This window comes from Grammomys surdaster, unplaced genomic scaffold (genome assembly GCF_004785775.1).
Source record: "Grammomys surdaster isolate TR1022 unplaced genomic scaffold, NIH_TR_1.0 125946, whole genome shotgun sequence".
NCBI classification, from domain to species: domain Eukaryota; kingdom Metazoa; phylum Chordata; class Mammalia; order Rodentia; family Muridae; genus Grammomys; species Grammomys surdaster.
The window spans coordinates 1,816,997-1,839,641 of NW_021620768.1; the positions used below are offsets into that span (position 1 = coordinate 1,816,997).

General features: G+C 52.0%; 1 protein-coding gene across 1 annotated transcript; it reads right to left on the reverse strand.

Moving 5' to 3' along the window:
* Nucleotides 1-864: 864 nt before the first annotated feature.
* Lmna (lamin A/C) lies at nucleotides 865-22,291 on the reverse strand. Its single transcript, XM_028753223.1, has 12 exons — nucleotides 21,559-22,291; nucleotides 8,348-8,504; nucleotides 6,951-7,076; nucleotides 6,579-6,749; nucleotides 6,291-6,416; nucleotides 4,739-4,959; nucleotides 4,424-4,646; nucleotides 3,757-3,864; nucleotides 3,535-3,654; nucleotides 3,036-3,131; nucleotides 2,063-2,329; nucleotides 865-1,818 (listed from the first exon to the last, which is right to left on the reverse strand). The coding sequence occupies exons 1-12, from the start codon at nucleotides 21,912-21,914 to the stop codon at nucleotides 1,792-1,794; spliced, it is 1,998 nt and encodes a 665-aa protein (XP_028609056.1). The 5' UTR covers nucleotides 21,915-22,291; the 3' UTR covers nucleotides 865-1,791.
* Nucleotides 22,292-22,645: the final 354 nt, after the last annotated feature.

Genomic DNA, 22,645 nt, shown 5'->3' on the forward strand with positions numbered 1-22,645 from the left:
GAACATGGAGATCAGAAGACCACATGCAGGAGTGAGCTCTCTCCTTCCACCATGCAGGTCTCAGGGCTGGGGTTCATGTGAGTGAGTGTCTTTACCAATGAAGCCATCTCACTTTGGTTTTTGTTTTGTTGAGACAGAGTCTCTCCTACACAGCCCTGGTTGGGTTGCTGGAACTTGTTATATATAATAGGCTGGCCTTGAACTCGGAGACCCACCTGCCTCCACCTCTAGAGTGCTGGGATTAAAGGTGTGCAACAGCATTCCTGGCTCAATGACTTAAAAAGGTTTAATTGTGTGTTGGGGGGGGTGCATATGTGAAGTTAGTGCACTCAGAGTTCTGGAGACATGTCCTAGAGCTGGAGTTACAAGCAGTCAGGAGCTACTTGATAGGAGGGCTAGGAATCGAACTCAGGTCTTCTGTAAGACAGTACATGTTCCTAACTTCTGAGTCCTTTCTTCAGCCCAGACTAGCCTCAAACTCACACACTCCAGCCTCTTTCCTTTCCTGAGAACAGCATCCAGGGTGCTGGGACTACAGGTGCAGCCTTTGCAAGGGAAGCTCTACTGCTCCCGACCCCCACTCCGCCCTCCATCCATCTGTCTGAGTTCCTGTGCCTGACACACATGTGGCTTGCTGGCCCCATTTAGAAAGTGCTGGATCAGTGCTGGGTGAATGAGGGTTAGAAAGGACACCCCCTTTCACCCCACATATGCTGACCTTTATAGAAGCCTCTCTCTCAGTACCCAATACAAGCCTTCCCAGTAGGATAGCATCGAATATGTAGTGAATGTGTGGCACCTGTGTGTGCATGTGTCTACCCCTGAAAACACACGTGACACCCAACAAAGAGAGACACCACAGCATCCAGCATGGAAACAACTAGTGTATTGATTTGGGGGGAGAGCAGAGGTGCAGATGGGAAATGGGGTGAAGGGTTCCTTAGTGTTTGCTGTAGCCACCAATCACCACACCGTCTAGTCTTCTCACCGGCCCCAGCAGGTTTTCTCTCCCTCTCCGGGAGCCTTCATCCTTCAGTCATTCCTGTATCCCACTTGACACTGCCCTCCATCACAGGGACAGAGCCCATCAGGCTCGCAAGCTGGAAAAAGGTAGGCTCAGACTGCTCTTCCCTTCCCCTTCCCGTCATTCCCATCTCTTGTCTAAATAAAATATAGAAAAAAGCAAGCATGGCAGATTTGCCTCTGGGAATCCACTCGACCCAGGCTAGGGAAGGGCAGGAGGAGGGTAAGGCAGGCAGAGTAGCCTTAGCCAAGTGTAGTGAGCCGGGAGGGGCTTGGCCTCTCTCAGTCTCCTCCCTGCACCCCATTTCTCTACAGCTGGCATGGCAGTGGGCCAGCTGTCGGAGGAGGCTGGTGAAGAGAACTCCACGCCTGCCTCTCAGGCACCATGTCACAGGGTCCTGGGATGAGGGCAAAGCCAAGGCAGCAGGACAAAATCTAGACTTTGCAAAATCAGTCCTTTCCCTCCTTGGGCTCTAAGAGAAGCCCTTTGGTTTTAAGGCAGATACAGGGAAAGAAAGGGGAAGGACTTAGGATTGAGATAAAGACTTGGGGGGGGGGGTTGTATGTGTTTTTCCTTCAGTATAAAACCACTGTAGAAAATAACTTCTCTTAGAAAAAAAAAAAAAAGAAGGAAAAAAAAACCCAAAGGCAGGAGATAAATTTTTCTTTGGCTTCAGGCTTGCTCTCATAAGGAGCAGAGCAGGAGGTGGCATGTGGTGAAGCGGAGCAGGTGGCCTCTGCCCCCACCCCTGCCTGGCAGGTCCCAGGTTACATGATGCTGCAGTTCTGGGAGCTCTAAGAGAGAAGAGAAGGCAGAACTGAGCAGCAGTGGCCGGCCTTTCCTCTCCCTCCCTGACCCCAAAGCGGGAGTATCTCCCCAACCCTCACACTCTGGGACTCACCCTGACCTCGAGTCTGGGGTTCAGACAGGAGGGGCAGGGTGCAAGAGGGGCTGCAAGGTGGGGTACCCCACTCCCGTGGGCTGCCCTGCCCTGCCGCTCAGTGAACAGTGTCCTGCTATAGGGCCGAGATGACTCACCTGGGTCCGCGGACTGGAGTTGCCCAGGAGGTAGGAGCGGGTGACTAGGTTGTCCCCGAAGCTGCCACCCCCACTGCCCCCCACACTGCGGAAGCTTCGAGTGACTGTGACACTGGAGGCAGAAGAGCCAGAGGAGATGGATCCGCCCACCTGGGCTCCTGAACCACTGGCAGCCTTGTCAGCAGGCTGCCCACATGTCCCACACAGCACGGTGCGTGAGCGCAGGTTGTACTCAGCGGGGTCCCCCGAGCTGCTGCAGTGGGAGCCCTGGGAAGGGAGACAAGGCTCAGGAGGGACAGTGAGTTTGGGACTGACTTCCTAGGAGCAGCGCCTAGGCTCTGGGCTCCTGTAGCTTCCTGGCCATTGGGCAGGAAGGTGACCTCTGTCTATACCCAGACAACCAGAATGATAGGAACTTGGGAGGCCTGTGGCTGAGAGGAAGGACGTAACAGGGGCAAATGGCCAGGAAGCCCTTGAAATAAAGAGCTGAGGCTTTAACTCTCTCCTGAATCCTAGACACTTACGGGGCAATCAAAAGGAAGACCAAAGGTAGAGAAATTTAATTTGTGAGGGGACAGGAATTAGAGAAAACATCGTTGCAGGGAAATCTGAGGAAAAGCATGCAATAGGGTGGAAGAAGAGACCAGAGAAGCGTGCATGCAATGGAGTGAGGAAGAGAGGCAGGGCTGGGGCCATCTCTGTCCTCCCATCCCCTTCCCAGGAGACAAATCAAGATCCCTGTCCACTGCCACCGTGGAATAGTCTGCGGCATCAGAAAGCTCCCACTCCCTTCCTTACCAGACACCTGGGTTCCCTGTTCAAGGTAGAGGGAGGAGAGAGAAGAAAGGCCAGGGCAGCAAGTGGCATTCCAAAACATTCTTTAATGAAAAGACTTTGGCATGGAGATGGGAGAGGTGCCCTAGGCTGGCAGGGCTACCCTTGTGGGCTGGGCTTAGCGGCGGCTGCCACTCACACGGTGGTGATGGAGCAGCTCATCTCCATCCTCTTCATCATCCTCATTGTCCTCAACCATGGTCAGTGAGCGCACCAGCTTGCGCATGGCCACTTCCTACGGGGACATAAGCCCAGGCCCAAGAGTCAGGGGTGAGGGCTGCGCAGCCTAGCTACCCATAGTAACCACCTAGAACCACCAAGCCCTTATAGAACCTAGCTCCAACCTATATGATGCTAAGGACGCACGCACGCACGCACGCATGCACGCAAGCACGCACGCAGGAACGACACAGCTGAGACCTCAGCGGTCTTTAAGCTGGAGTCTGCTGTTAACACTCACTGGCTGACTTCCACTCTAATCTACGGGGAGACTTCTAGCTTGCTTACTGGGTGGGAATTGGGCTCAGGAAAGTGATCCTAAACCCAAGGCAGGTTCCCTTGGGTTGGAGGTAGCTAGCTCCCATTATGGCCACCAGGGGGAGCCTTGTCTAGCGAGCTACCGGCTGCAGCATACTCACTTCTCCAGTGGCGTTGATGAGAGCAGTACGAAGGCTGCTCCCACAGCCCCAGGTGTTCTGCGCCTTCCACACCAAGTCAGTAGGGGGGCTATGGGTGGCCCCAGCTCCTGAAGCCCAGATCTGGGGAAAGATGGTTTAAGAGATGTGCTTATTCTTAATGCCTGTCCTGAGGCCATCTTCTCCACCCCAGAGTCCCAAGTGCTAGCCGGCCCTTCCACTCACCGTCACCACCTGCCCGGCCTTTAGGGTGAACTTCGGTGGGAAGCGATATGTCATCAAGGGATCATCACCATTCTGACGCTTGATCTGCCAGTTGCCCATGGACTGGTCCTGCAAGTAGGGTGGAGGGAGAGGGACGGGAAGCTCAACCTGGCTCTTGGCTTATCTCGCTCAGAGGCTTAGGTAGGCTAGGCACCACAGTGTGCACCTGCAGTTCCAGCTACTATGGAGGCTGAGGCAGGGGAACAGCTTAATCCCAGGAGATCAAAACCAGCCTGGACAAGACCCCATTGCAAAAAAAAAAAAAAAAGAAAAAGAAAAGAAAGAAAAAAGAAAAGAAGCCAGGACTACACAGAGAAACCCTGTCTCGAAAAAAACCAAAAAAAAAAAAAAAAGAAAGAAAGAAAGAAAGAAAGAAAGAAAGAAAGAAAAAAGAAAAATAAGCAAAGCACAGAGAAAGCAGGCCTGTCACCACTACCTCTGGCGTTCAAACCTAGTCTATTCGTTCAAGGGTCATACAGTGCCACACACACCTATACCGTGCATCTTCCCAAAGATTTAAAAATGAAAGGACTACCACATATCCAAATTCTCAGCTAGGAAGACAGATGCCCCACGAGAACCCAGGGCTCCCAGCCATTGAAAACCAGACCCCGATCCATAGGCCCACCTCGTTAGACTTGTTGCGCAGCCGCACAAACTTTCCCTCTTCGTCTACTTCTTCTACTGCCACGCGCCCGCTAGTGCGAGCATGCTGCGAGAAGCTGCTGCGGCTCTCAGAAGACTCCAGCTTGCGCTTTTTGGTGACGCTGCCTCCACCCTGAGACTGGGATGAGTGGGAGGAGGTGCGGCCACGGCTGCGCTGCGAAGTAGGGCTGGGGGACAGGCGTAGCCTGGAAGGTGAAGACAAGATGCGGGGTTCAGCAAGGTAGTTGCAGGCCAGAGTGTCCCCCCAACACCATAACATCTCTAGATCCTAGTTCACCTCTCCTCCTCTCCCTCCAGCAGCTTTCGATAGGCGTGGATCTCCATGTCCAGGGCCAGCTTGATGTCCAGCAACTCCTGGTACTCATCCAGCTGCTGTTGCATCCTCGCCCGCATCTCGGCCATCTCTCGTTCTTTTTCAGCCAGCAGGCGCCGGCTAGTATCCCGCTCACGGGCCAGCGAGTCTTCCAGGTCACGCAGCTTTGCCTCCTTGGCTGCCAGCTGTGGTGGGGAAGACAAGGGTCTGATGAGCTCCCAAAGGCTGATGTCGATGGAGAGGGAGGGAGGGGCACAGGGGAAAGCAGAGGAATACTCAGGATCAGTAGGCTCTCTCTAGAGCCACCACAGCCTTATCCAATGATCAGGAAGCCCTTCCTAACATCTGACTGAAATCTCTCATTCTGAGGCTAGACCTCTTCTCCTTTTGTCACAAATAGCACAGCCAGCTAAATTAATATCGACATGTAACATTTCACATTGCAGTGTCATGATAGACCTGTGAGTAGGGGAGGGCAAGAATGTTCATTTTCCATTTTTTTTAAAGGATTTCTTTTCTTTTTTTCTTTTTCTTTTTTTTGGTTTTGGTTTTGGTTTTTTCGAGTCAGGGTTTGGCTGTCCTGGAACTCACTCTGTAGACCAGGCTGGCCTTGAACTCAGAAATCCACCTGCCTTTGCCTCCCAAGTGCTGGGATTAAAGGCGTGTGCCACCACTGCCTGGCCAAGGATTTCTTTTCTTTCTTTCTTTCTTTCTTTCTTTCTTTCTTTCCTTCTTTCTTTCTTTCTTTCTTTCTTTTTTGGCTTGTTGAGACAGGGTCTCTCTGTGTAGCCCTGGCTGTCCTGGAACTAAGGATTTCTTTTCTTAAAGGTTTGTTTGTTGTTTTCGAAACAAGGTTTCTCGATGTAGCTCTTGCTGTCCTGGAACTCACTCAGTAGACCAAGCAGGCCTTGAACTCAAAGATCTGCCTGCCTCTGCCCCTAGAATGCTGGGATTAAAGCCATGCACCAGCACAGCCTGGCTTCTTTTCTTTTTTTTTTGAGACAGGGTCTCATGTAGTCTGGGCTGGTCTCGAACTTGCTATCTAGTTGAGGGTGACATTGAATCTCTAATACTTCAGCCTAGGATGAAAGGTATGCACTACCATACCGAGTTTTCTGTGGTCCTGGGGACAGAGCCCAGGTCTTCATGTATGATAAGCAAGAACTCTACCAACAAAGCTCTATGTGCAGTTCAAGGGAGGCTCCATGTCCACGTAGGAAATGCAGCTGGGTTTATAACCAGTGAGAAAGCACCTATCTGCCATACACAAGGCCTCGGTTCAGTCCCCAGCAAGCACAGAACAAGAAAGATCCTTCAGTCACTGTAAAATAGAGGCTCTGAGGGTCAAGGCGAGCTAAAGGGAACCCTGGAAAACCAGACAAGCATCAGACTCCAAATGGTGGGGTGTGGTCCTGGGGTCCCTTCCCGCCTCTCCTCCTCTTCTTCTCAGTGGGCTTCTGCAGTATCTACTTAGACCAGTGCCAGTGCCGTGGTGGGAAGGGTAAACTGGGGTCACCTGCTTCTGGAGCTGGCTGAGCTGGGCCGAGAGGCTGTCAATGCGGATTCGAGACTGCTGGAGTTCCTCATGGGCAGCCCCCACGAGGTTGCTGTTCCTCTCCGCAGACTGCCGGGCGTTATCCAGCTGCAGGGAGCACATGGTTATTAGAACAGGAACCTGGAGGTGGGGCCCTGAGGACAGGACGGCATGCCCCTGCTGCCATCCACCGTCCTCAGGGCACACCCTGCATGGGTAGGATAGGCTGCTACAGCAGCACCAGGGAAGAGGATGGGATGAGGCCAGCACCTTGGCAGAGTATGTCTTTTCTAGCTCCTTCTTATACTGTTCCACCTGGTCCTCATGCTGGGCCCGCAGCTCCTGCAAAGCATCTGCCAGCCGGCTCTCAAACTCCCGCTGCTTCCCATTATCGATCTCCACAAGCCGGGTCTCATGCCGGCGCTTGGTCTCACGCAGTTCCTGAAAGGGTTAAGTGAAGACACTTAGAACATCAGAATGGTTCCTTAGAAGCTAAGACCAGAAGTCTACACTCCCTGTCTTGCCTTAACTCCACAGGCCAGGCACGGGCAGCCCTGGGTTAGCCTGGCATACAGGTGAGTCTCCCAGCCTAAGCCCAATGTCCAGCTGTCCATAGTCAGACCCGTACAGCGTGATGCTTACCTCACTGTAAATGTTCTTCTGGAAGTCAAGTTCCTCCTTCAGGGTCTGTAGCCTGTTCTCAGCATCCACTCGCCTCAGCATCTCATCCTGAAGTTGCTTCTTAGCCTCACCCAGGGCCGCCTCAAGCTGAGAGGGAGAAAGCCAAGTACATGGAGACGGTGTTCAGGATATGCCAAAGAAGATGAGTGATGGCTGTCCCCAGGGAGAGCAGGCCTAGAGGCAGCGAAGGCCTCCAATGCCCACGAGGAGAAGGAGACCCACATCCTCACAGCAACTACCCAGGGTAGCCACGGCACCTCAGGGTGAGGGCCTGTAAGATGGCTCAGCAGGTGAGGGTGCACACCATTAGGCCTGGACAACCTAGGTTCTATCCCTAGAACCCACATGGCAGAAGGAGAGGACAGGTTCCTGCAAGTTGTCCTCTGGTTTTAACATGTGTGCTGTGGCATGTGGGGGACCCACAAAAGAAAAAAATGAAAAAAAATTGTAAATGAATAATCAACTCCCCTATGTAGGACCCCCTTTCTTGGCACAACATAGCAGTTACGCTGAAGGGGGTCCACACAGAATGTAGCAAGAATAGGAAGAAGGAAACAAAGTATGCGGTCCGGTAGGAGGGCCTGGGACTCAGAGGACAGGTTAGTGGAGTCTGGGAAGGGACATTAGTGGCTGCAGGGGCTGCAGGGGCAGGTCAGGTACAAGTATCATCTTAAGTTGTCAGGAAATTCCTGTCGAAGATGAAGTGCCGTTGGGGGAGGGGGGTGTGCGGGAACAAGACCCACAGGCAAGGGCTAGACCAGGAGGAGATACCCTTAACTGCCCTGGAGAATGGTTTCTGGAGGAAACACCAAGCTAAGGCATTCATCTTGGGCAAATTGCAGACCTGGAAGAGCTGGGGAGGGAGCTGAGGAAGGGAGGAGGGGAGGGGCCAGCCCTGGCTCTGGAGTCACTAAACTGTGTCCCTAATGTCTTCAGTCGTGTTCCATATGGCGCAGCATCAGCGTGCAGAGGAGCAGGAGGAGAGCTTGGAAAATACAGGACACTGCATACACGGGCAGCACTGACCCACGCCTGGATACAATTAGCTATCAGCACTGCTATGACCTTAGTGGACAGCTTTCCCCTGAAGCCAATGGAGCTGTGTCCAGGAGACAGGAGGAGAGGAATCAGAGCCAGGCACAGTACACTGTGCTGTTAAACAGAGCTGGTTTGGGGTCTGCTTTAAGTTGTTGCGCTGCTCCTTGGTGGCCAAGGAAGAATGAGCAGTGTTCTAGACCATCGAAGTGAAGGTTAGCAGGCGAATGGGTCTGAATGACAGATGGGACCAGACACCTCCCAAGGTCCACTCCCAAGGTGGGGTCACTGGGGTCACCAGAGGGCCCCGGACAGCGGCCTACCTTGGCTACCTGCCCCCGCAGATCATGGAGCTCGCCCTCCAATGTGCGCTTCTCGCTGAGAGCAGTGCTCAGGGCAGCTTCCTTAGAATTGAGAAGAGCCTCCAGGTCCTTGAGCCGGGCCTGCGCAGCCAACAAGTCCCCCTCCTTCTTGGTATTGCTAGAAAAGAGAAGAGCAGGTTTCAGAATCCTGTGTCTGGGATGGGACCGCTCTGCAGTTCCTGAAGCTGTCAGAAGAGGGCATCCTTACATTAGGTTTGTTGGCATCTACCAGCTTCTGGGGCTGGGTTCTCACCACCCCTAAGATTTCCCAAAAGCCCCTTCTTGCTTCTCTATCCTTCCCATGACTCAGGGCCCAAGAACGTGCCTGGGGCCAGTGGCGAAGCTAGATCAGATGATATGAATGCCTGACTCTCTTTGCCTCCTATTCCGTCTAAAATAGACAGGGAACCTTTGTCTCCTACCCCTTCCCACACAGGGCCTTAACCTTTTCCTCCCCTGGACTCCACCCGTTTCCCCACTCTGCTTGCTTCCCTCCCTCGGACAGACTGTGAGTACCTTGGCCACGCACACACTCCAGTCCCTCCCCCTCCTGTTGGAGTTTCAAATTAGTCTACTCTCTTTTGCCCATGTGGGACTTTGGGGGAAAAGAGTCTCCCTAGGGAGACCAGGAACAAGGATAAGGGAAGCACAGGAGACCTTTCCCTTCTTGGGATTTAGTCTTAAGACCTCTGATCCCCACACAGCAGAGGGATCCTCCATCAGACCCCTGACAGTAGACTAAACCCTCCCTACTGCTAGGCTTTCTGACATCTGTTCCAGATGTCTATCCCAGGATTCCAGATCCATGGGGTTCCAGTCTGGAGCCACACCCTATCCCTAGCTCCTTAAAGTAGACAAAGCTATTTCGTTAGTCTCTACCCCCAGGAATGCCTCTGCCTCCCCCACATTCCTGATTCTTTCTGCTAGTGAATAGAGAAGCCCTAATTTCCTGGAAATCTCTGGAAAGCCTGAGTACTTTCCAGACATAATCCCTTCATAAGTACTAGAGGGAAGGGGAGCATAGACCCTGGGAGGGGGAGGAGAAGCATAGACCCTGGGAGAGGGCAGGGGAAGCATAGACCCCGGGAGGGGGCCTGGTACTAGTAACCATCTACAGAATGCTCTGTTCTCATCAGGAGCCCACCACAGCAAAAGGAAAACTAAGGGCTGAGGAGATGGCTCCGGGTAAGGAGCTTCCGTGAAAGCATGAGGAACTGAGTTTGGTTCCTCAGCCACATAAAGCTGGGTAGGGTACCGCCTATGTAACCCCAGCATTTCTAAGGTGAGATAGGAGCTCGAGAGAACAGCCCCAGGGGCCTGCAGCTCAATTTCCCTGGCTGTACAGTGGCGAAGAACAAAAATACATGTTTCAAGCTAGGCAAAAGGTAAAGACCAACACTGGAGGCTGTCCTCCGACCTCCACCTCCAGCAGACCAGCACTTGTGTGTTTGCATGCACATGATGCGTCCCAAAATTAAAAAGGAAAATAGGGGGGCAAGTAAAGCAGGAGGACCCACTTTAGGAAGACAATCCCTGTCAACATTCTTCTCTGGCCACAAAATCTCCAAGCAGTAGTAGGCCTAGCAATCCACCCTGCAGTAGCCGAGAAAACGCTAGACGTGAGGAAGCTAAGGAGGTAGGAGACCTTAGAGAGTCACGTCCTCCACCTAGGTTCTACTGGGAGGATCACAGAGGGTCAGGGAAGAGTCCCGGAGGCTGCTCCCCAGGCTGTGTGTAGCTCCCTCCACACTGCAAAACAAAGGATTTAGTGCAATGGCGTCTTTCTCCTGCAGAGGCCCTTCCAGAACCAGAGACTATTTCTCCTCCTCCATCTTAGCACGAAAAGCTAAAAATAAAGTCAAAACCCAGCTCAGGTTTTGGCTGCCATCCGGCCCAGCCCTGGCTAGAAGCACGGCCCCAACTTTCCATGACTTCAGAACTTTTCCGAAGCTGAGACAGCTGCAGGGGAGGAAAGAAAATGAAGAAAAAAACACGGGTGCAGGCAGCAAGTTGCAGAGACAGAATCTGAGCTCCTTGGGCCGGCTCCAAGGCTGGCAGAGGCTTCCCAGAGGGGCCTCTCCATCCCGAAGGCCAACTGGCTGGGGTGCTGCTGGTGATGTGGGGGAGATTCAGAGGGCCAGCTCCGAGTCCTTCAACTTCCCCCTTTTACAGATGAGGAAACTGAGGTGCAGAGGAGGGTGCATGGCCAACATCAAGCATGGCAGACAGTCGCAGGAGCAGTGTCCAAGCTAAGATTCTCCCTGCCCCCCCTACCCCCCCCCCCACCACCCCCCCCCCCCCCCCCCGGCCACCACTGCCCTCCTAAGCCTTGGGTGTGGAGAGACAGCATAAATAAGCTAGGAGCAGATGGAGTGCATCCCTTTCAACAAACTCATCCCTGACTGGGCTGAGGAAGCTTACCCTCAAGGACACTTCCTAGCCCTGCCTCCTTGGGCACTAGAGGTGGAATTCCCAGGGTTCCCCTTGTCCTTGGCTGTACTGGAATGTGGTGCAAAAGCCCTGTCCTCCAGGAGTGTATGGTCTGACATGCACAGGACTGGGTTTTTATGATAATCTAGCCATGTGTCACATAAGACGGATTGTGTTGTGAGAAGTCATTACCTAGTTTCATCATTATACAAACATCACAGTGTGGTCACACAAGATGGTAGAAGCTTCTGGGACCCTGATGTGCGGCATGGCTGTAACAGCAATTTCTCATGAGCTGATTATACGCCAGGCATTGCTGTAATGATGACAGTACTAACTGCCCCCAGAGATGGATGCTATTACCAATGTGATACAGAAAAGGCGGAGGTGAGAACTCTAGCCAGGGCCCTGCAGAAAGCAGAGCTTGCGTTCATGCCTTCAGTGAAATCCAGGGAGCTGTTTCTCCATCCCTCCAGTCCCTTCCAGTGCTTTACCCAGCACTAAAAGAGATTCCATTAAGGATTAAGACACACCCTGAAGCTGAGGGAAACCTCAAGCACACATTATCAAGGAAGAACTTGTGGTTTTCTTAGTCAGGCATGGGGAGCCCCATCTAGGGGGAAGAAGCCACTATCACCCATGGGCTCATGACTCAGACCTTGGGAGCTCTGTAGACAAAGCCACAAGCACACCCTAAGAAATGGGAGGAGGCTCTTCTTTGTATAGCCCTGGCTGTCCTGGAACTTTGCAGACCAGGCTAGCCTCTAATTCAGAGATTAGTCTGCCTCTGCCTCCTGGCTGCTGGGATTAAAGCAGCACCACCAAGCCCTGAAAATTCCTTTTTTTTTTTTTTTTTTAACAACAACAACAAAATTGCTTTTAAATTATGCTTTTAAGCCTGGTATGGTGATATACAGCTTTAGTCTCAGCACTTGGTTAACAGAAGCAGTCCTATCTCAGGGAGTTCAAGGCCAGCCTGATCTATATAGAGTTCCAGACCAGCCAGGACTACATAGTGAGACACTAGTTTTAAAATAGAAAAAGAAAAAAGAAAGCATATTTCATATATAGCAATGCAAGTTACATGTTTAACACTGTAACAGTTATTTGATATCATTTAAAACATATCTTTAAAAGAAAATTTTTGAGTTAAATGGCTGTCCTCTATCAAACACCATTTCCTTCCTAAGAGAGGGAGACCTTAGCCTGGGCTGGCCATGCAGACACTGGACAGGCCTAGGCGGCTGTATCTGCATAGAGGTGTGGTCCAGTTCCAGCCAACTGGGCGTGGTAGTGGGAAAGCTGGATCTGTGCTGGGTTGGTATGGAGGACTGGGTGGGGCAGACCAGGGGAGCTGGAAGGGGTAGGAACCCGGGATCCTTCTGTGACTCAAGTTCAGAGCCACAATACCAGGGCAGGGGGCGGGAAGTCGTCCAGTGCTCTCAGGGGGGCAATGAGACCCTACCTGCCTATACCCTGTTCCAGGCCTGGTGCCATGCTTTGCGTGAGCAAAGGAGTGGTTGCATCCCTGCTGCCTCCAGGGGCCAGGGGCAAGAAGGGTTGGGTATCCGGTGTAACTCATCCCGATGGGCAATCCTGGCTCAAAGAGGGGCGTGTGGGGGAGGGGAGCCGAGCAGTCAGGAACAAGGTAAGTGAGAAGCCGACGCGGGTGAGGGGTGGGGGGCAAGCCTGAGGTCCCCGTGCTGCTTTAGGGAAGAAAGGCAGCAGTGGCAGAAGGGCTGGATGGGCACAGGGCCAGGCGCTGACCCGCCCACTGAGTCATCCTCCTCAGCCACCTCAGACGCCAGATATGGAAGCCGCGCGGCCTGTTTGGCCTGGTTGCCGGGAGCAACAGCCTAAGCCCAGAGGGAGTGGCCTGCATTTCCTCCCCTGTCCTGGGGGAGGGACCGGCGGCCCAGACTCTACACGGGGCTAAAAATAAGGAGCAGGAGGGAATGACGGACCGGCCCGCGCCCCGCCCGCCCGCCTGCCGCCTCACCGGCCCTCGGCGTTCCCCATGGCTGGGCCAGAGAGAGCAAGGCCTCGCGCCCTCAGGAGTTCCGGAAAGATCCGGTGACCCCTGTGGCTGGGCAGAGTGCTGAAGTGCTGCTCCCAGGTCCTCCTGGGACGGCAACTCTCTACCTTGCTAATTTACGGCCCTACTCTGCCCAAGCTCCTGCTCGACCTAGACCCATATTGGTTCAGTTATTATTTATTTTTATTCATGACAGGGTCTCAGGTATCCTAGGGTGCCTCGAATTTGCTAAGTAGTCAAGAATGACCTTAAACTTCTGATCCTCCTGCCTCTCTCTACCTCCCAAGTGCTGGGATTACATGTGGTTTATGGGATGCTGGGATCAAACCCAAACCCCAACGTTCCTAAACGCTAGGCAAGCTACATTCCCAGACCCTATTTTTTTTCCATTAACAATGCAGTTTCCTTTATCTTAATTATGTAGACATGAATGATGCATGTACTGCATATTAAATACAGAATTCTATATCTGGCCTAGTATAGCAACCCCACCCGTTCTCCACACGTTCACTGAGCTCCACCTCAGCCCAGGTTTTTCTCTGTGGGATCTTTAGTTTTTCTGTATGTCCTCTAAATACCTTAAAGTTCAGGTGTTCAGGGCTTCTAGACTAACCTTTGGACTAATTTCTGTATTTTCTTTCACAGATGTAGACAGGAAAACCTGGTCCAGACACTAAAAACCTACCCACTAGGTCACCCAAGAATACTCCGAAGAGACAGGTACAAAGCCAAGAAAATGACATAGAGAGCAGAGGGTTCAGGAGTGTGAGCAAGGAGAAAGAAAAGGAAGTGTTAGGAGGCAAATAGACTGCAGAGAGCAATGGAGATACAGTCCTTTTACGAAGTACACTCTGTGCTGCTAGGAGACCCCCGTGAAAATGACAAAGGCCTAAGGGACCTACCACCCTTGACTACCTTTAAACCTTACACCAGCTCTGGACTCTACAGCCATCTAAGAAAACCACTGCCTGCTACTTGGTTTCTTGGCTGGTCCCTGGGTCTGTGACCACTTCCAAATTCTGGCAGGATGTGGGTGGCTCTACTCTGGCATGCTAAGCAAGGGAGGAAGTGAGCAAGGCAGGTATCCTGACACTTAGTAGTCTCCTGAGCCTTCCTCAAAACCTGTCCTTTGAAACTCTGGATGTCTGTCATTTGAAAACCACAAGGTTAAGGCTGGGAGGTGGTGGCACATGCCTTTAATCCCAGCACTTGGGAGGCAGAAGCACAAGGAGATTGTGAGTTCAAAGCCAGTCTAGTCTGGTCTACAGAGTGAATTCCAGGACAGCCAGGGCTACATAGAGAAACAAAAAAAAAAAAAAGAAAGAAAGAAAGAAAGAAAGAAAGAAAGAAAGAAAGAAAGAAGGAAAGAAAGAAAGAAAGAAAGAAAGAAAGAAAGAAAGAAAGAAAGAAAGAAAGAAAGAGAAAGAAAACCACACAGTAAGCACCACAGTATGGACCACCTCTGGCCTCCCCACGCAGGCACCATGTGCCCATGGTTGGCAAAACTCAGCTTCCTCAAGCCTCTCTTAGAGTACTGAACAGGCCTGGAATATACTGGGATCTGAGGGCCTCAGATCTGCTTCCAGAGCTGCCAGGACCTTAGCTGCCTTTCCCCCAAACAAAGGCAAGTCTTAATTCCAGGATGAGGGAGAGTCTGGTAGGGTTCTGGTGCCCAGAGCAGGGTAGGAGGCCTGCTGACATGTTCAGACACCACTCTAGCAGAGGCACTGGGCCTGGCAAAGGGCCAGGCCTGAGTCACAGCTGCTGGATGTACCAACGTGGCATTGTACAAAAGAGAAGCTGGAGCCAGAGGCCAGAGCACAGGGGTCCAGACACCCAGGAACCAGCTTCTCCCCACTCCTGCTTTCCTTTCAGTCTCCTGACAAGCTTCACTTCTCTTTCTAGCCTACTCTTCTAGAAGCCAAGCTTGTATTGTCACGAGATGTCAGGGTAGGGCCTGAGGACAGACAAAAGACAGCAGGAAGGTAAGGAGGGTGGCCTAAGAGAGTGACCTGAGGGACTTCTCAGAAAGTACTACTCAGCAGTGACTTCTTGGGACTCCTTAGCCACTCTCTCTGGTAGCACACACATATTAACCCTGACGGTCCCAGGAGGGAGTCTGAGCCACACCCCAAGTCAGGAGAGGAAGCAGAGGAAAGCTTTGAACTTCTGGTCTCACTGCATTTTGGCTAAACCTGGACCGATGCAACAGGTCCTCCCATCTTGCAGAGGTGGCAGTCATAGAGCTTCTGCAGGAAGAAAAGGGAGACTTTCCGTTTCCAGAAGCTTTCTCACCGTTGGCCACTATGCCCAGAAGCCCTAGTCCTTGAAAAAGGACATCTAGCTCTCTGAGGTGCCCCTAAAGAAGTTCTGTGTGTCCCCCACCAAATCCAGACGTCATTCTTGCTGTAGCTTGATGTAAGGAAAGCCCACCGGAGCAGCTTCTGCACCGACTAGACAACCTCTGGGTCTCCCATCCACTCTGAACCCTGGACGCCATCCATGACTCAGTTCCCACTTCCGGACCCAGGATCCCAGCCTGAATTATTCCCTGCCTCAGCAGACAGGGTTCCCGCTTCCTCTCCTCTAACTAGACAGTAAGGTAGGGAGATCCCCTTCCCATATTGTCCCTTTTCTCAAGGGATTTGTAAGGGCCAAGACTCACAGTTCATTGGCTGGGTACACCAACGTGAGTGGCAGGTGAGCAGGTAAGGTCACTGTACACCACCCACTGGCTTCTGGCATGTGATATCTGACCCTGGCAGTTGGACAGACAGTCCCATCTTTCCCAGGAGCCTCCCTTCCAGCCCTGAAACTGGTCAGTTGGTGCCACAGGCAGACTATCCTGCTGCACGATAGGGCCCTTTCTATTGTCCTAAAGGTAGGTAGACACTGAAATGAACTTTATTTTCCCAACAGCACTGAAAACAAAGCCTATGCCAAGACAGTAGTGTCATAATAATTAACCAACTCCAACAAGCTCTTTCTGAGAAGCAGGAAGGAGACAAGTGGTTTTAATCCCACTGCTGTGGGAAATAGTTCTATAAAACAACAACAACCCGGCACTGGCTATTAACTATACTTCAATTTATTGTGCTTGGTTTTATGCCCTCTCATGTGGTATTCAGAGGACTCTCCCTCATTTTATGGGTCATTGTACTGCTTTGAAGCACAAGGTGCATATATGTTCTAACTCCCTTTCTTTTACTGTTAGGGAAATAAAGGGAGAAGGTTGATTAATTCAAGGTCACACAGCAACTTAGGGACACAGGTGAACCTAGAGATAGAGACACCAAAGGCCACAGCTGTTTTAACTATGACCTAATACTATCGGTCAGGTCATTTTGTTAGTGGAACATCTTACTGAGAGATAACAGGTCTTGTAACTTCTCCAGTGTCTCCATGTATGCTAGAGCTGGCCTGGGTCACCTTCAGTACATTCACTGGGACCAAGGACGGGAGGCTAGAAGAGACTCTTCTAGTGTCTGGGCCTTCAGTCTGTCTAGCTATGGCTGCTGGAGCGGGGCAGGGCTGGGAGGACACAGTGGAAGGAGAGCAGAGGGCACAGCTGTAGGTGAAGGCTGAAGACATCCTCCCAGCTGGCCTCCCAGCTGGCCCTGGCTTTGGCCCTGACAATGAGCTACTGAGTGGCATGCAGGAGTGTCGCTGACCACTTGAGGCTAGGAGAAGGCAGAAGGGGGACTCTAGTGGGGAATGGCTTTTCTGTTTCCCTCGGGCTCCTTAAGTACTTTTCAGGTCCTGGGTGTAGCTGCACCAGCCACGTTCTTCCATTAGGAATGTGAACGGGATCACCTAGGACCTGGTACCCTTGGAGACACTGTCTCAGTCAATGTAGCAGTTCTGCCCAAGGGCACAGCCTCTTTCAATCCAGGTAGCTGATTCCTACCCCAGGTCTCAAGACTGAAGGCACAATCACCATGCTCCCAGAGTTACTGTTTAATGATGTATATATAGCCTAGGAGGGCTCTGGGTCTTTCCAGATACAGATGGAGGCAAATGTGACATTGGCCTCAGAGCAGAATCTCTAGGCAGCAGAAGTGAGCCTTGGCTAGATTTCCAACCTGTCTTTCATGCTCAGGAAGGTTTAACAGAGTAGACACCGGAAGTCAGAAGCTCATGTCCTAACCTTTCACCCTGCAGGGTGTGGGACAAACCTCTGCCTTCTACAGCCTGTGCTGTTCCTGTGATTACTTCAGCTTGCAGCCCCCTGCTTCTCTGCACGAGAGTCACAGAAGCCTGCCAATACAGGGGGCATTGAGCATGAAGGTCTTAGGGAGGAAAGGTACTTCTGTGTTGTGGGTCTAGAATTGTCCCCACTTCTGACCAGCCTCACTCTAATAGTTTCTCTCTCTCTCTCTCTCTTTCTCTCTCTCTCTCTATCTATCTATCTATCTATCTTTTTGGTTTTTTTCGAGACAGGGTTTCTCTGTGTAGTCCTGGCTGTCCTGGAACTCGCTCTGTAGACCAGGCTAGTCTAATAGTTTCTCATAGAAGGCACACTCAGATCACACTCTGGGCCTCCATATAGCCAGGACTAGCCTGGAATTCACCATCCTCCTGCCTCAGCCTCTCAAGCTCTGGGAATTACAAGCTTGTTCTGCCAAACCTAACTGGCACCAGAGACTGAACATCGGGCCCAGTCATGCTAAACAAGTGCTCTAGAACAGAACTTTAGCTACAACCCAATGTGTGTGTCTGTGTGTCTGATTGTGTGTCTCGTCTGTGTGTCTGTGTGTCTGTTGTGTGTATCTCTGTGTGTGTGGGTGTGTTTGTGTCTCTGCATGTGGTGATAGGCAGGCACTGTGCCACAGAGCCACACCCTATCCCTTTTTGCCATTCTAATTTCCTATATACAGCGCCTGTTTGGAACCCTGGGTCCAGATTCTACCAGTCTTTTTTTTTTTTAATGAAAAATTAAAAATTTGTGTGTATGTGTGTATGTGTGTAAAATGTATTGTGTGATTGCCTACAGTCCTGTGGAAACCAAAAGAAGGTATCAGATCCCCTGAAGCCAGAGTCCCAGACAGTTTTAAGTTGTCCGTGAATGCTGGGAACTGAACTCAAGTCCTTTAGAGAGCAGGAAGTGCTTATGAGCTCCTGGACCATCTCTCTAGCACCAATCATCTGTTCTTAAAAGTATAGCGGTGGACCAGGCAGCAGTGCTGGCACACACCTTTAATTCCCAGCATTTGGGAGGCAGAGGCAGGCAGATCTCTGAGTTGGAGGCCGACTTGGTCTACAGAGTTCCAGAACAGTCAAGACTAGACAGAAAAGCCCAGTCTCCAAATAAATAAATAAATAAATAAATAAATAAATAAATAAATAACTGAGTAGGAATGGCCTGGCATGGTGGCACATGTCTTTACTCTCACCACTCCAAAAGCACAGGCAGGCAGATGTTTGAGGCCTAATGTACTTCCTGGGTTCCAGGCCAGTCGGGGCTACACAACAAGACCCTGTTTCAAAATAGTTGGGGGCAGTGTCTGGAGAGATGACTCAGTGGTTAAGAGCACTTGTTCTTGCAAAAGACCAGGGCTCAGTTCCCAGCACGCTCATGGTGGCTCACAACCATCCAACTCCAGTTCGCGAGACCTGATGCCACCTTCTGACCTCCACAGGTACCAGGCATGCATGTGGTACACATACATAAAGCAGGCAAAATACTTATACACATAAAAATGTTAAAAATCTGGAGAAAAATAAAAGATAGTTTATGGAGTGCTGGCAAGATGACTTGGTGAGTAAAAGCCCTTGCCACCAAGTCTGACAAGCTGAGTTCCACTCCTGGGGCCTGTGTCATGGAAGGAGAGATCCACCTCCTGCACATTGCCCTCTGACCTCCAGTTGTGTCATTCCTCACAGAGAAGAAGAGTATTGAGCACTCCACAAGGGAGCAGTGAGTTAAGTAGTAACTACAGTACTACCTGTATCCTTTTCTTTTTATTCTTTTCTTTTGCTTTGTTTGAGATGAGGTTGCACTATATAGCCTGGACTAACTTTGTAAGCTAAGCTAGCCTAACTCAAACTTCTGGTGATCCTCCTGCCTCTGCCTCCTGCATGTTAGAATTACTATCAGAGGTTCCAAGGAAGGAGGCCAGGGACTATCAAGAAGGTTTCAAGGGTAAGAGTGCTTACTGCCAAGCCTGATGACATAAGTTCCATCCCCAAGTCCCATGTTAGGTAGGAGAGAACCAAATTCCCCAAGTTGTATTCTGCCGTGTACACTGTGGCACATGTGCTTGTATTCTCAACACACTTAAATAAACCTAAAGATGGGGAAGGCAGGAAAGGGACCCCAGGAGGCTGTGGAAAGAGAATAGAAGATCCAGATAGATATCCAGGCCTTCTTCCTTTTCAGACATCTGTGGTCTGTACTCCCTGTCTCCTGTTGTCTCATAAAAGCCACTAGGGTAGGAGGGGTGGTGTCTGAGTCATCTATGCAGCTGTCTAGCTTGGAGTAAGGCTTACCCAGCCCTAAGCCTGGGGTGAGCCTTCCCCTTGCTTCCAACTGTCCCCATCTCCCAGCTTAGATGTCTAAACCTCTTGAGGAGAGGAGGAAAGAGGAAAGGAGAGAGTTGTTATGTTCTCCCTCTCCTCTGCCTCCTCCTCGGAACTTACAATCCAGCTTGAAGAGAACAGGCCGTTGAGAGACCCAAGTTGAGCTGTATCAAACATTGTCACCGGGTAGCACAGTTGGGTAGCACAGTTCTGTCTAACTCCAAGTCTGACCCTGAACTCTGAGCTCCAATTAAACATTAAACAGTCCACTTCTCCCCACCCCTGGTGGGAGGGACTACTGGACAATGCCTTTCATCCTCCCCAAACTTCATTTGGGCCATTTCTCCACCTCAGCCTGAGCTCAACAGCCACAAAAAGGAGCAGCAGCCGTGAGTCTTCTCCGATGCCATGGAAGGGCAGACACCCATCTCAGTTCCTTCGCCTTCACTCCACCCTACCAGCGTGGACCTAGGTGTGTATACCCACCCCTTCCCGGAAGCCCAGCCTCCTCAGTTAGGATCAGAGGAGAATAGAGGCAGGTGGCTAAATATAAAAGTCCACATATCACCCGGCCCCTACCCAACATGTGTACACACCACCTGGCATCCCAGGCTGGACAGCTGCACTGGGGGCAGAAGACACAGGGTGGTGTGGCTAGATGAACAAGAAGCTATAGAGTCCACTGTCCCTGTCCCCAGATCTACTATACAAGCTCTGCACTCGGATCTGCAAGAGCTTTGGTGGCTGACTTAACTAGTTTAGATCACTAACTAGTTAACTCACTGGGACTCCTCTAACTTGCCTCATGTATTTCTTGATAAGGTGTCCATACCCTTACTGGATAAAAAGACAGGTAACTCCTATTAGCAGAAAAAAAGGCTGGACCCATCTGTGCACATGACCTCTACTCACAGTTGAGGCAATGGGCTTCCCATACTCACCACCTAGCGCTGGGATCTGGTAAGGAATAGAATGACCAACCGTAGATACACAGTGGGTTTTGTCAGAAGAAAATGCAAAAAGGAAAAAGAGGAAGAGAAGTCAAAGCTCCCAGCCCCTTGGGTATCTGTACATACATCAAACACTCTTTGGCACTCTTTGGCTTGGGTCTACAACATAGAAGAAAAGACCACAGATACAGAGCCAACTGGGAGTCCTGAGAACGAGGGCCCAAACTTCCAGGCTTTGGAAAGACTTTTTAGAAAGAAGGTGGAGTCAAGTAGGGTGGGGTAGGGTGGGGCAGGGATGGGTGCGGTGGGAGTGGCCTGAAGCTCCCTAACGGCTGGATTTCAAAAATGTCATTGTATTCCAGTGGTTTAATAAGATCAAGACATCAACAGCTCAGAGGACAGGCCAGAGTAAAGTCTGGCTTGACTAGGAAAATGAAAGTGGCTCACTGGCTGAGCGAGGAAAGGACAGCTTCCAAACCTTTAAGTCACCAAATAGAGAGGGCCAGGATTGGGGTGCCCCAGACCTAGGCATAACAGAATTTCCAGAGCCATTAGCTTCTGTGCCCAGTCTCTCTCTCCGCCCTCCCTTGCATTCCTAGCCCAGGCAGGCCAAGGGCTGTGGGATCTGCGGGGGAGCAGATGATCTGTTGTGCTTCTGGTGGGCCTGAGAGTCTAGGAAAAGCCCCAGACATTCCCAGCTCCTAGAAAGAACCAGGAGAAGGCCATGCTTACACAGCCATGGGAGAAAGGGGCTCTGCAGCCTCGGTGACCCCTCTACAGGACCACTGGACAAATGTCAGTGTGAGAGCTATGTTTTAGCGGACATCATGTGTTCAGAGCCACGTTGGGCAAGATTGGCAAAGTGCCAAACCTACCAAGAAAGTTCTAATAAAACCCTTTCACCCATTCCGATGTGTCCCGGGCGGCGTTCGGGAGTTCCAAGACCTGGTAGAGCCTGTTCTGCCTTCCTCAAGCCCATCCCCCAGGCTCCAAATGGCTGTAAAATCCCACCTTGACAGAGTGAGGCCCTGTTGCCAACGCTACTTGGTCTCAATACCCCCACCACTCTTTATACCCCCCACCCTCTCACAGGGACCCCCCTCCCTTCTGTGTCCTGTCATGACTATTACCCTTGGCACTGCCAGTCGCCCGCGGGAGGCAGTTCCGGGGAGGGAGGGGACTAGATGGCCAGTTACGGGCGACTGCTGCCTCCCTGGTGCCGGCCTGGCCTCACTCACCGCGCCTTCAGCTCCTTGAACTCCTCACGCACTTTGCTCAGCTCCAGCTGGAGGCGGGCGCGTTCCTTGGCCACAGAGTCTAGGGTCTTACGGGCATCCCCTAGCTCGGCCTCGTAGGCCGCCTTGATGCCGGACACCTCTCGGCTGACCACCTCTTCAGACTCAGTGATGCGAAGGCGCAGCCCGGCATTCTCTGTCTCCAGGGAACGCACGCGATCGATGTACACGGCCAGGCGGTCATTGAGCTCCTGCAGGTCCTCCTTCTCCTGCAGCCGGGTGATCCGAGTAGGCGACAGCGGGGTAGAGCTGGCCTGCGCCCCACTGCGGGTGGCGCGCCGCTGAGACGGGGTCTCCATGGCCGGCAGGGTGGCAGTGCTGCCCGCTGGGCAGGGGTCCCGAGAGGGGCGCGGGACTTGGACAGAAGGACAGAGGCTGCTCAGGGGGACAGCGAGCCGGCGAAGCTCGCTCCTGGCAGGCGTGGAGATCTGGGCTGGGCACTGGCGCACCTCGGGATCTGGGTTGGCTGGTGTTGAGGCTGAGGCAGCGTTCCCGCGAACACTGAGTCACTGACAGCCGGGCAGAGGCTCTAATAGGCCCTCCTCTACAGGGGGTGGATCCACTGCTCTTAAAGGAGCCATCCTAGACCCAAATGGGCGGGGGCAGGTATGGTGAGGAGGAGCCAGCATGCCAACCCTCACTCTGCAGAACACCCCTTTCTGGCCTGGGGCTTCACAATGTTAGTTCCTGCCTACTCAACTCCAAGCCTGCCTTTGGCCTTCTGGGGTAAAGGGCAGAGCCAAGGAATGAGAGTGGGTGGGTAAAGGGTAGTGGTGAGGGACCAGGGGAAGTAGGTGCAAAGTGAGGGAGAGGACCAGGCACCCCCAGGGAGCCAAGGACGTTGGGAGAGGGCTGAGGCTGCTGCCCATCAGTGACTCACCCCACTTCCACCACTGGCAGCCCCTTTCCTCAGTAGCAACAGTGACTCACTTCTCCCCCACGCACAGGACTCCTGGCCCATGCAGGGCTGCATTTCAGTATGCCAGGAGTAGGATGGGAAAGGAATGTCTGGCTCTTTAGGTAACTGAGG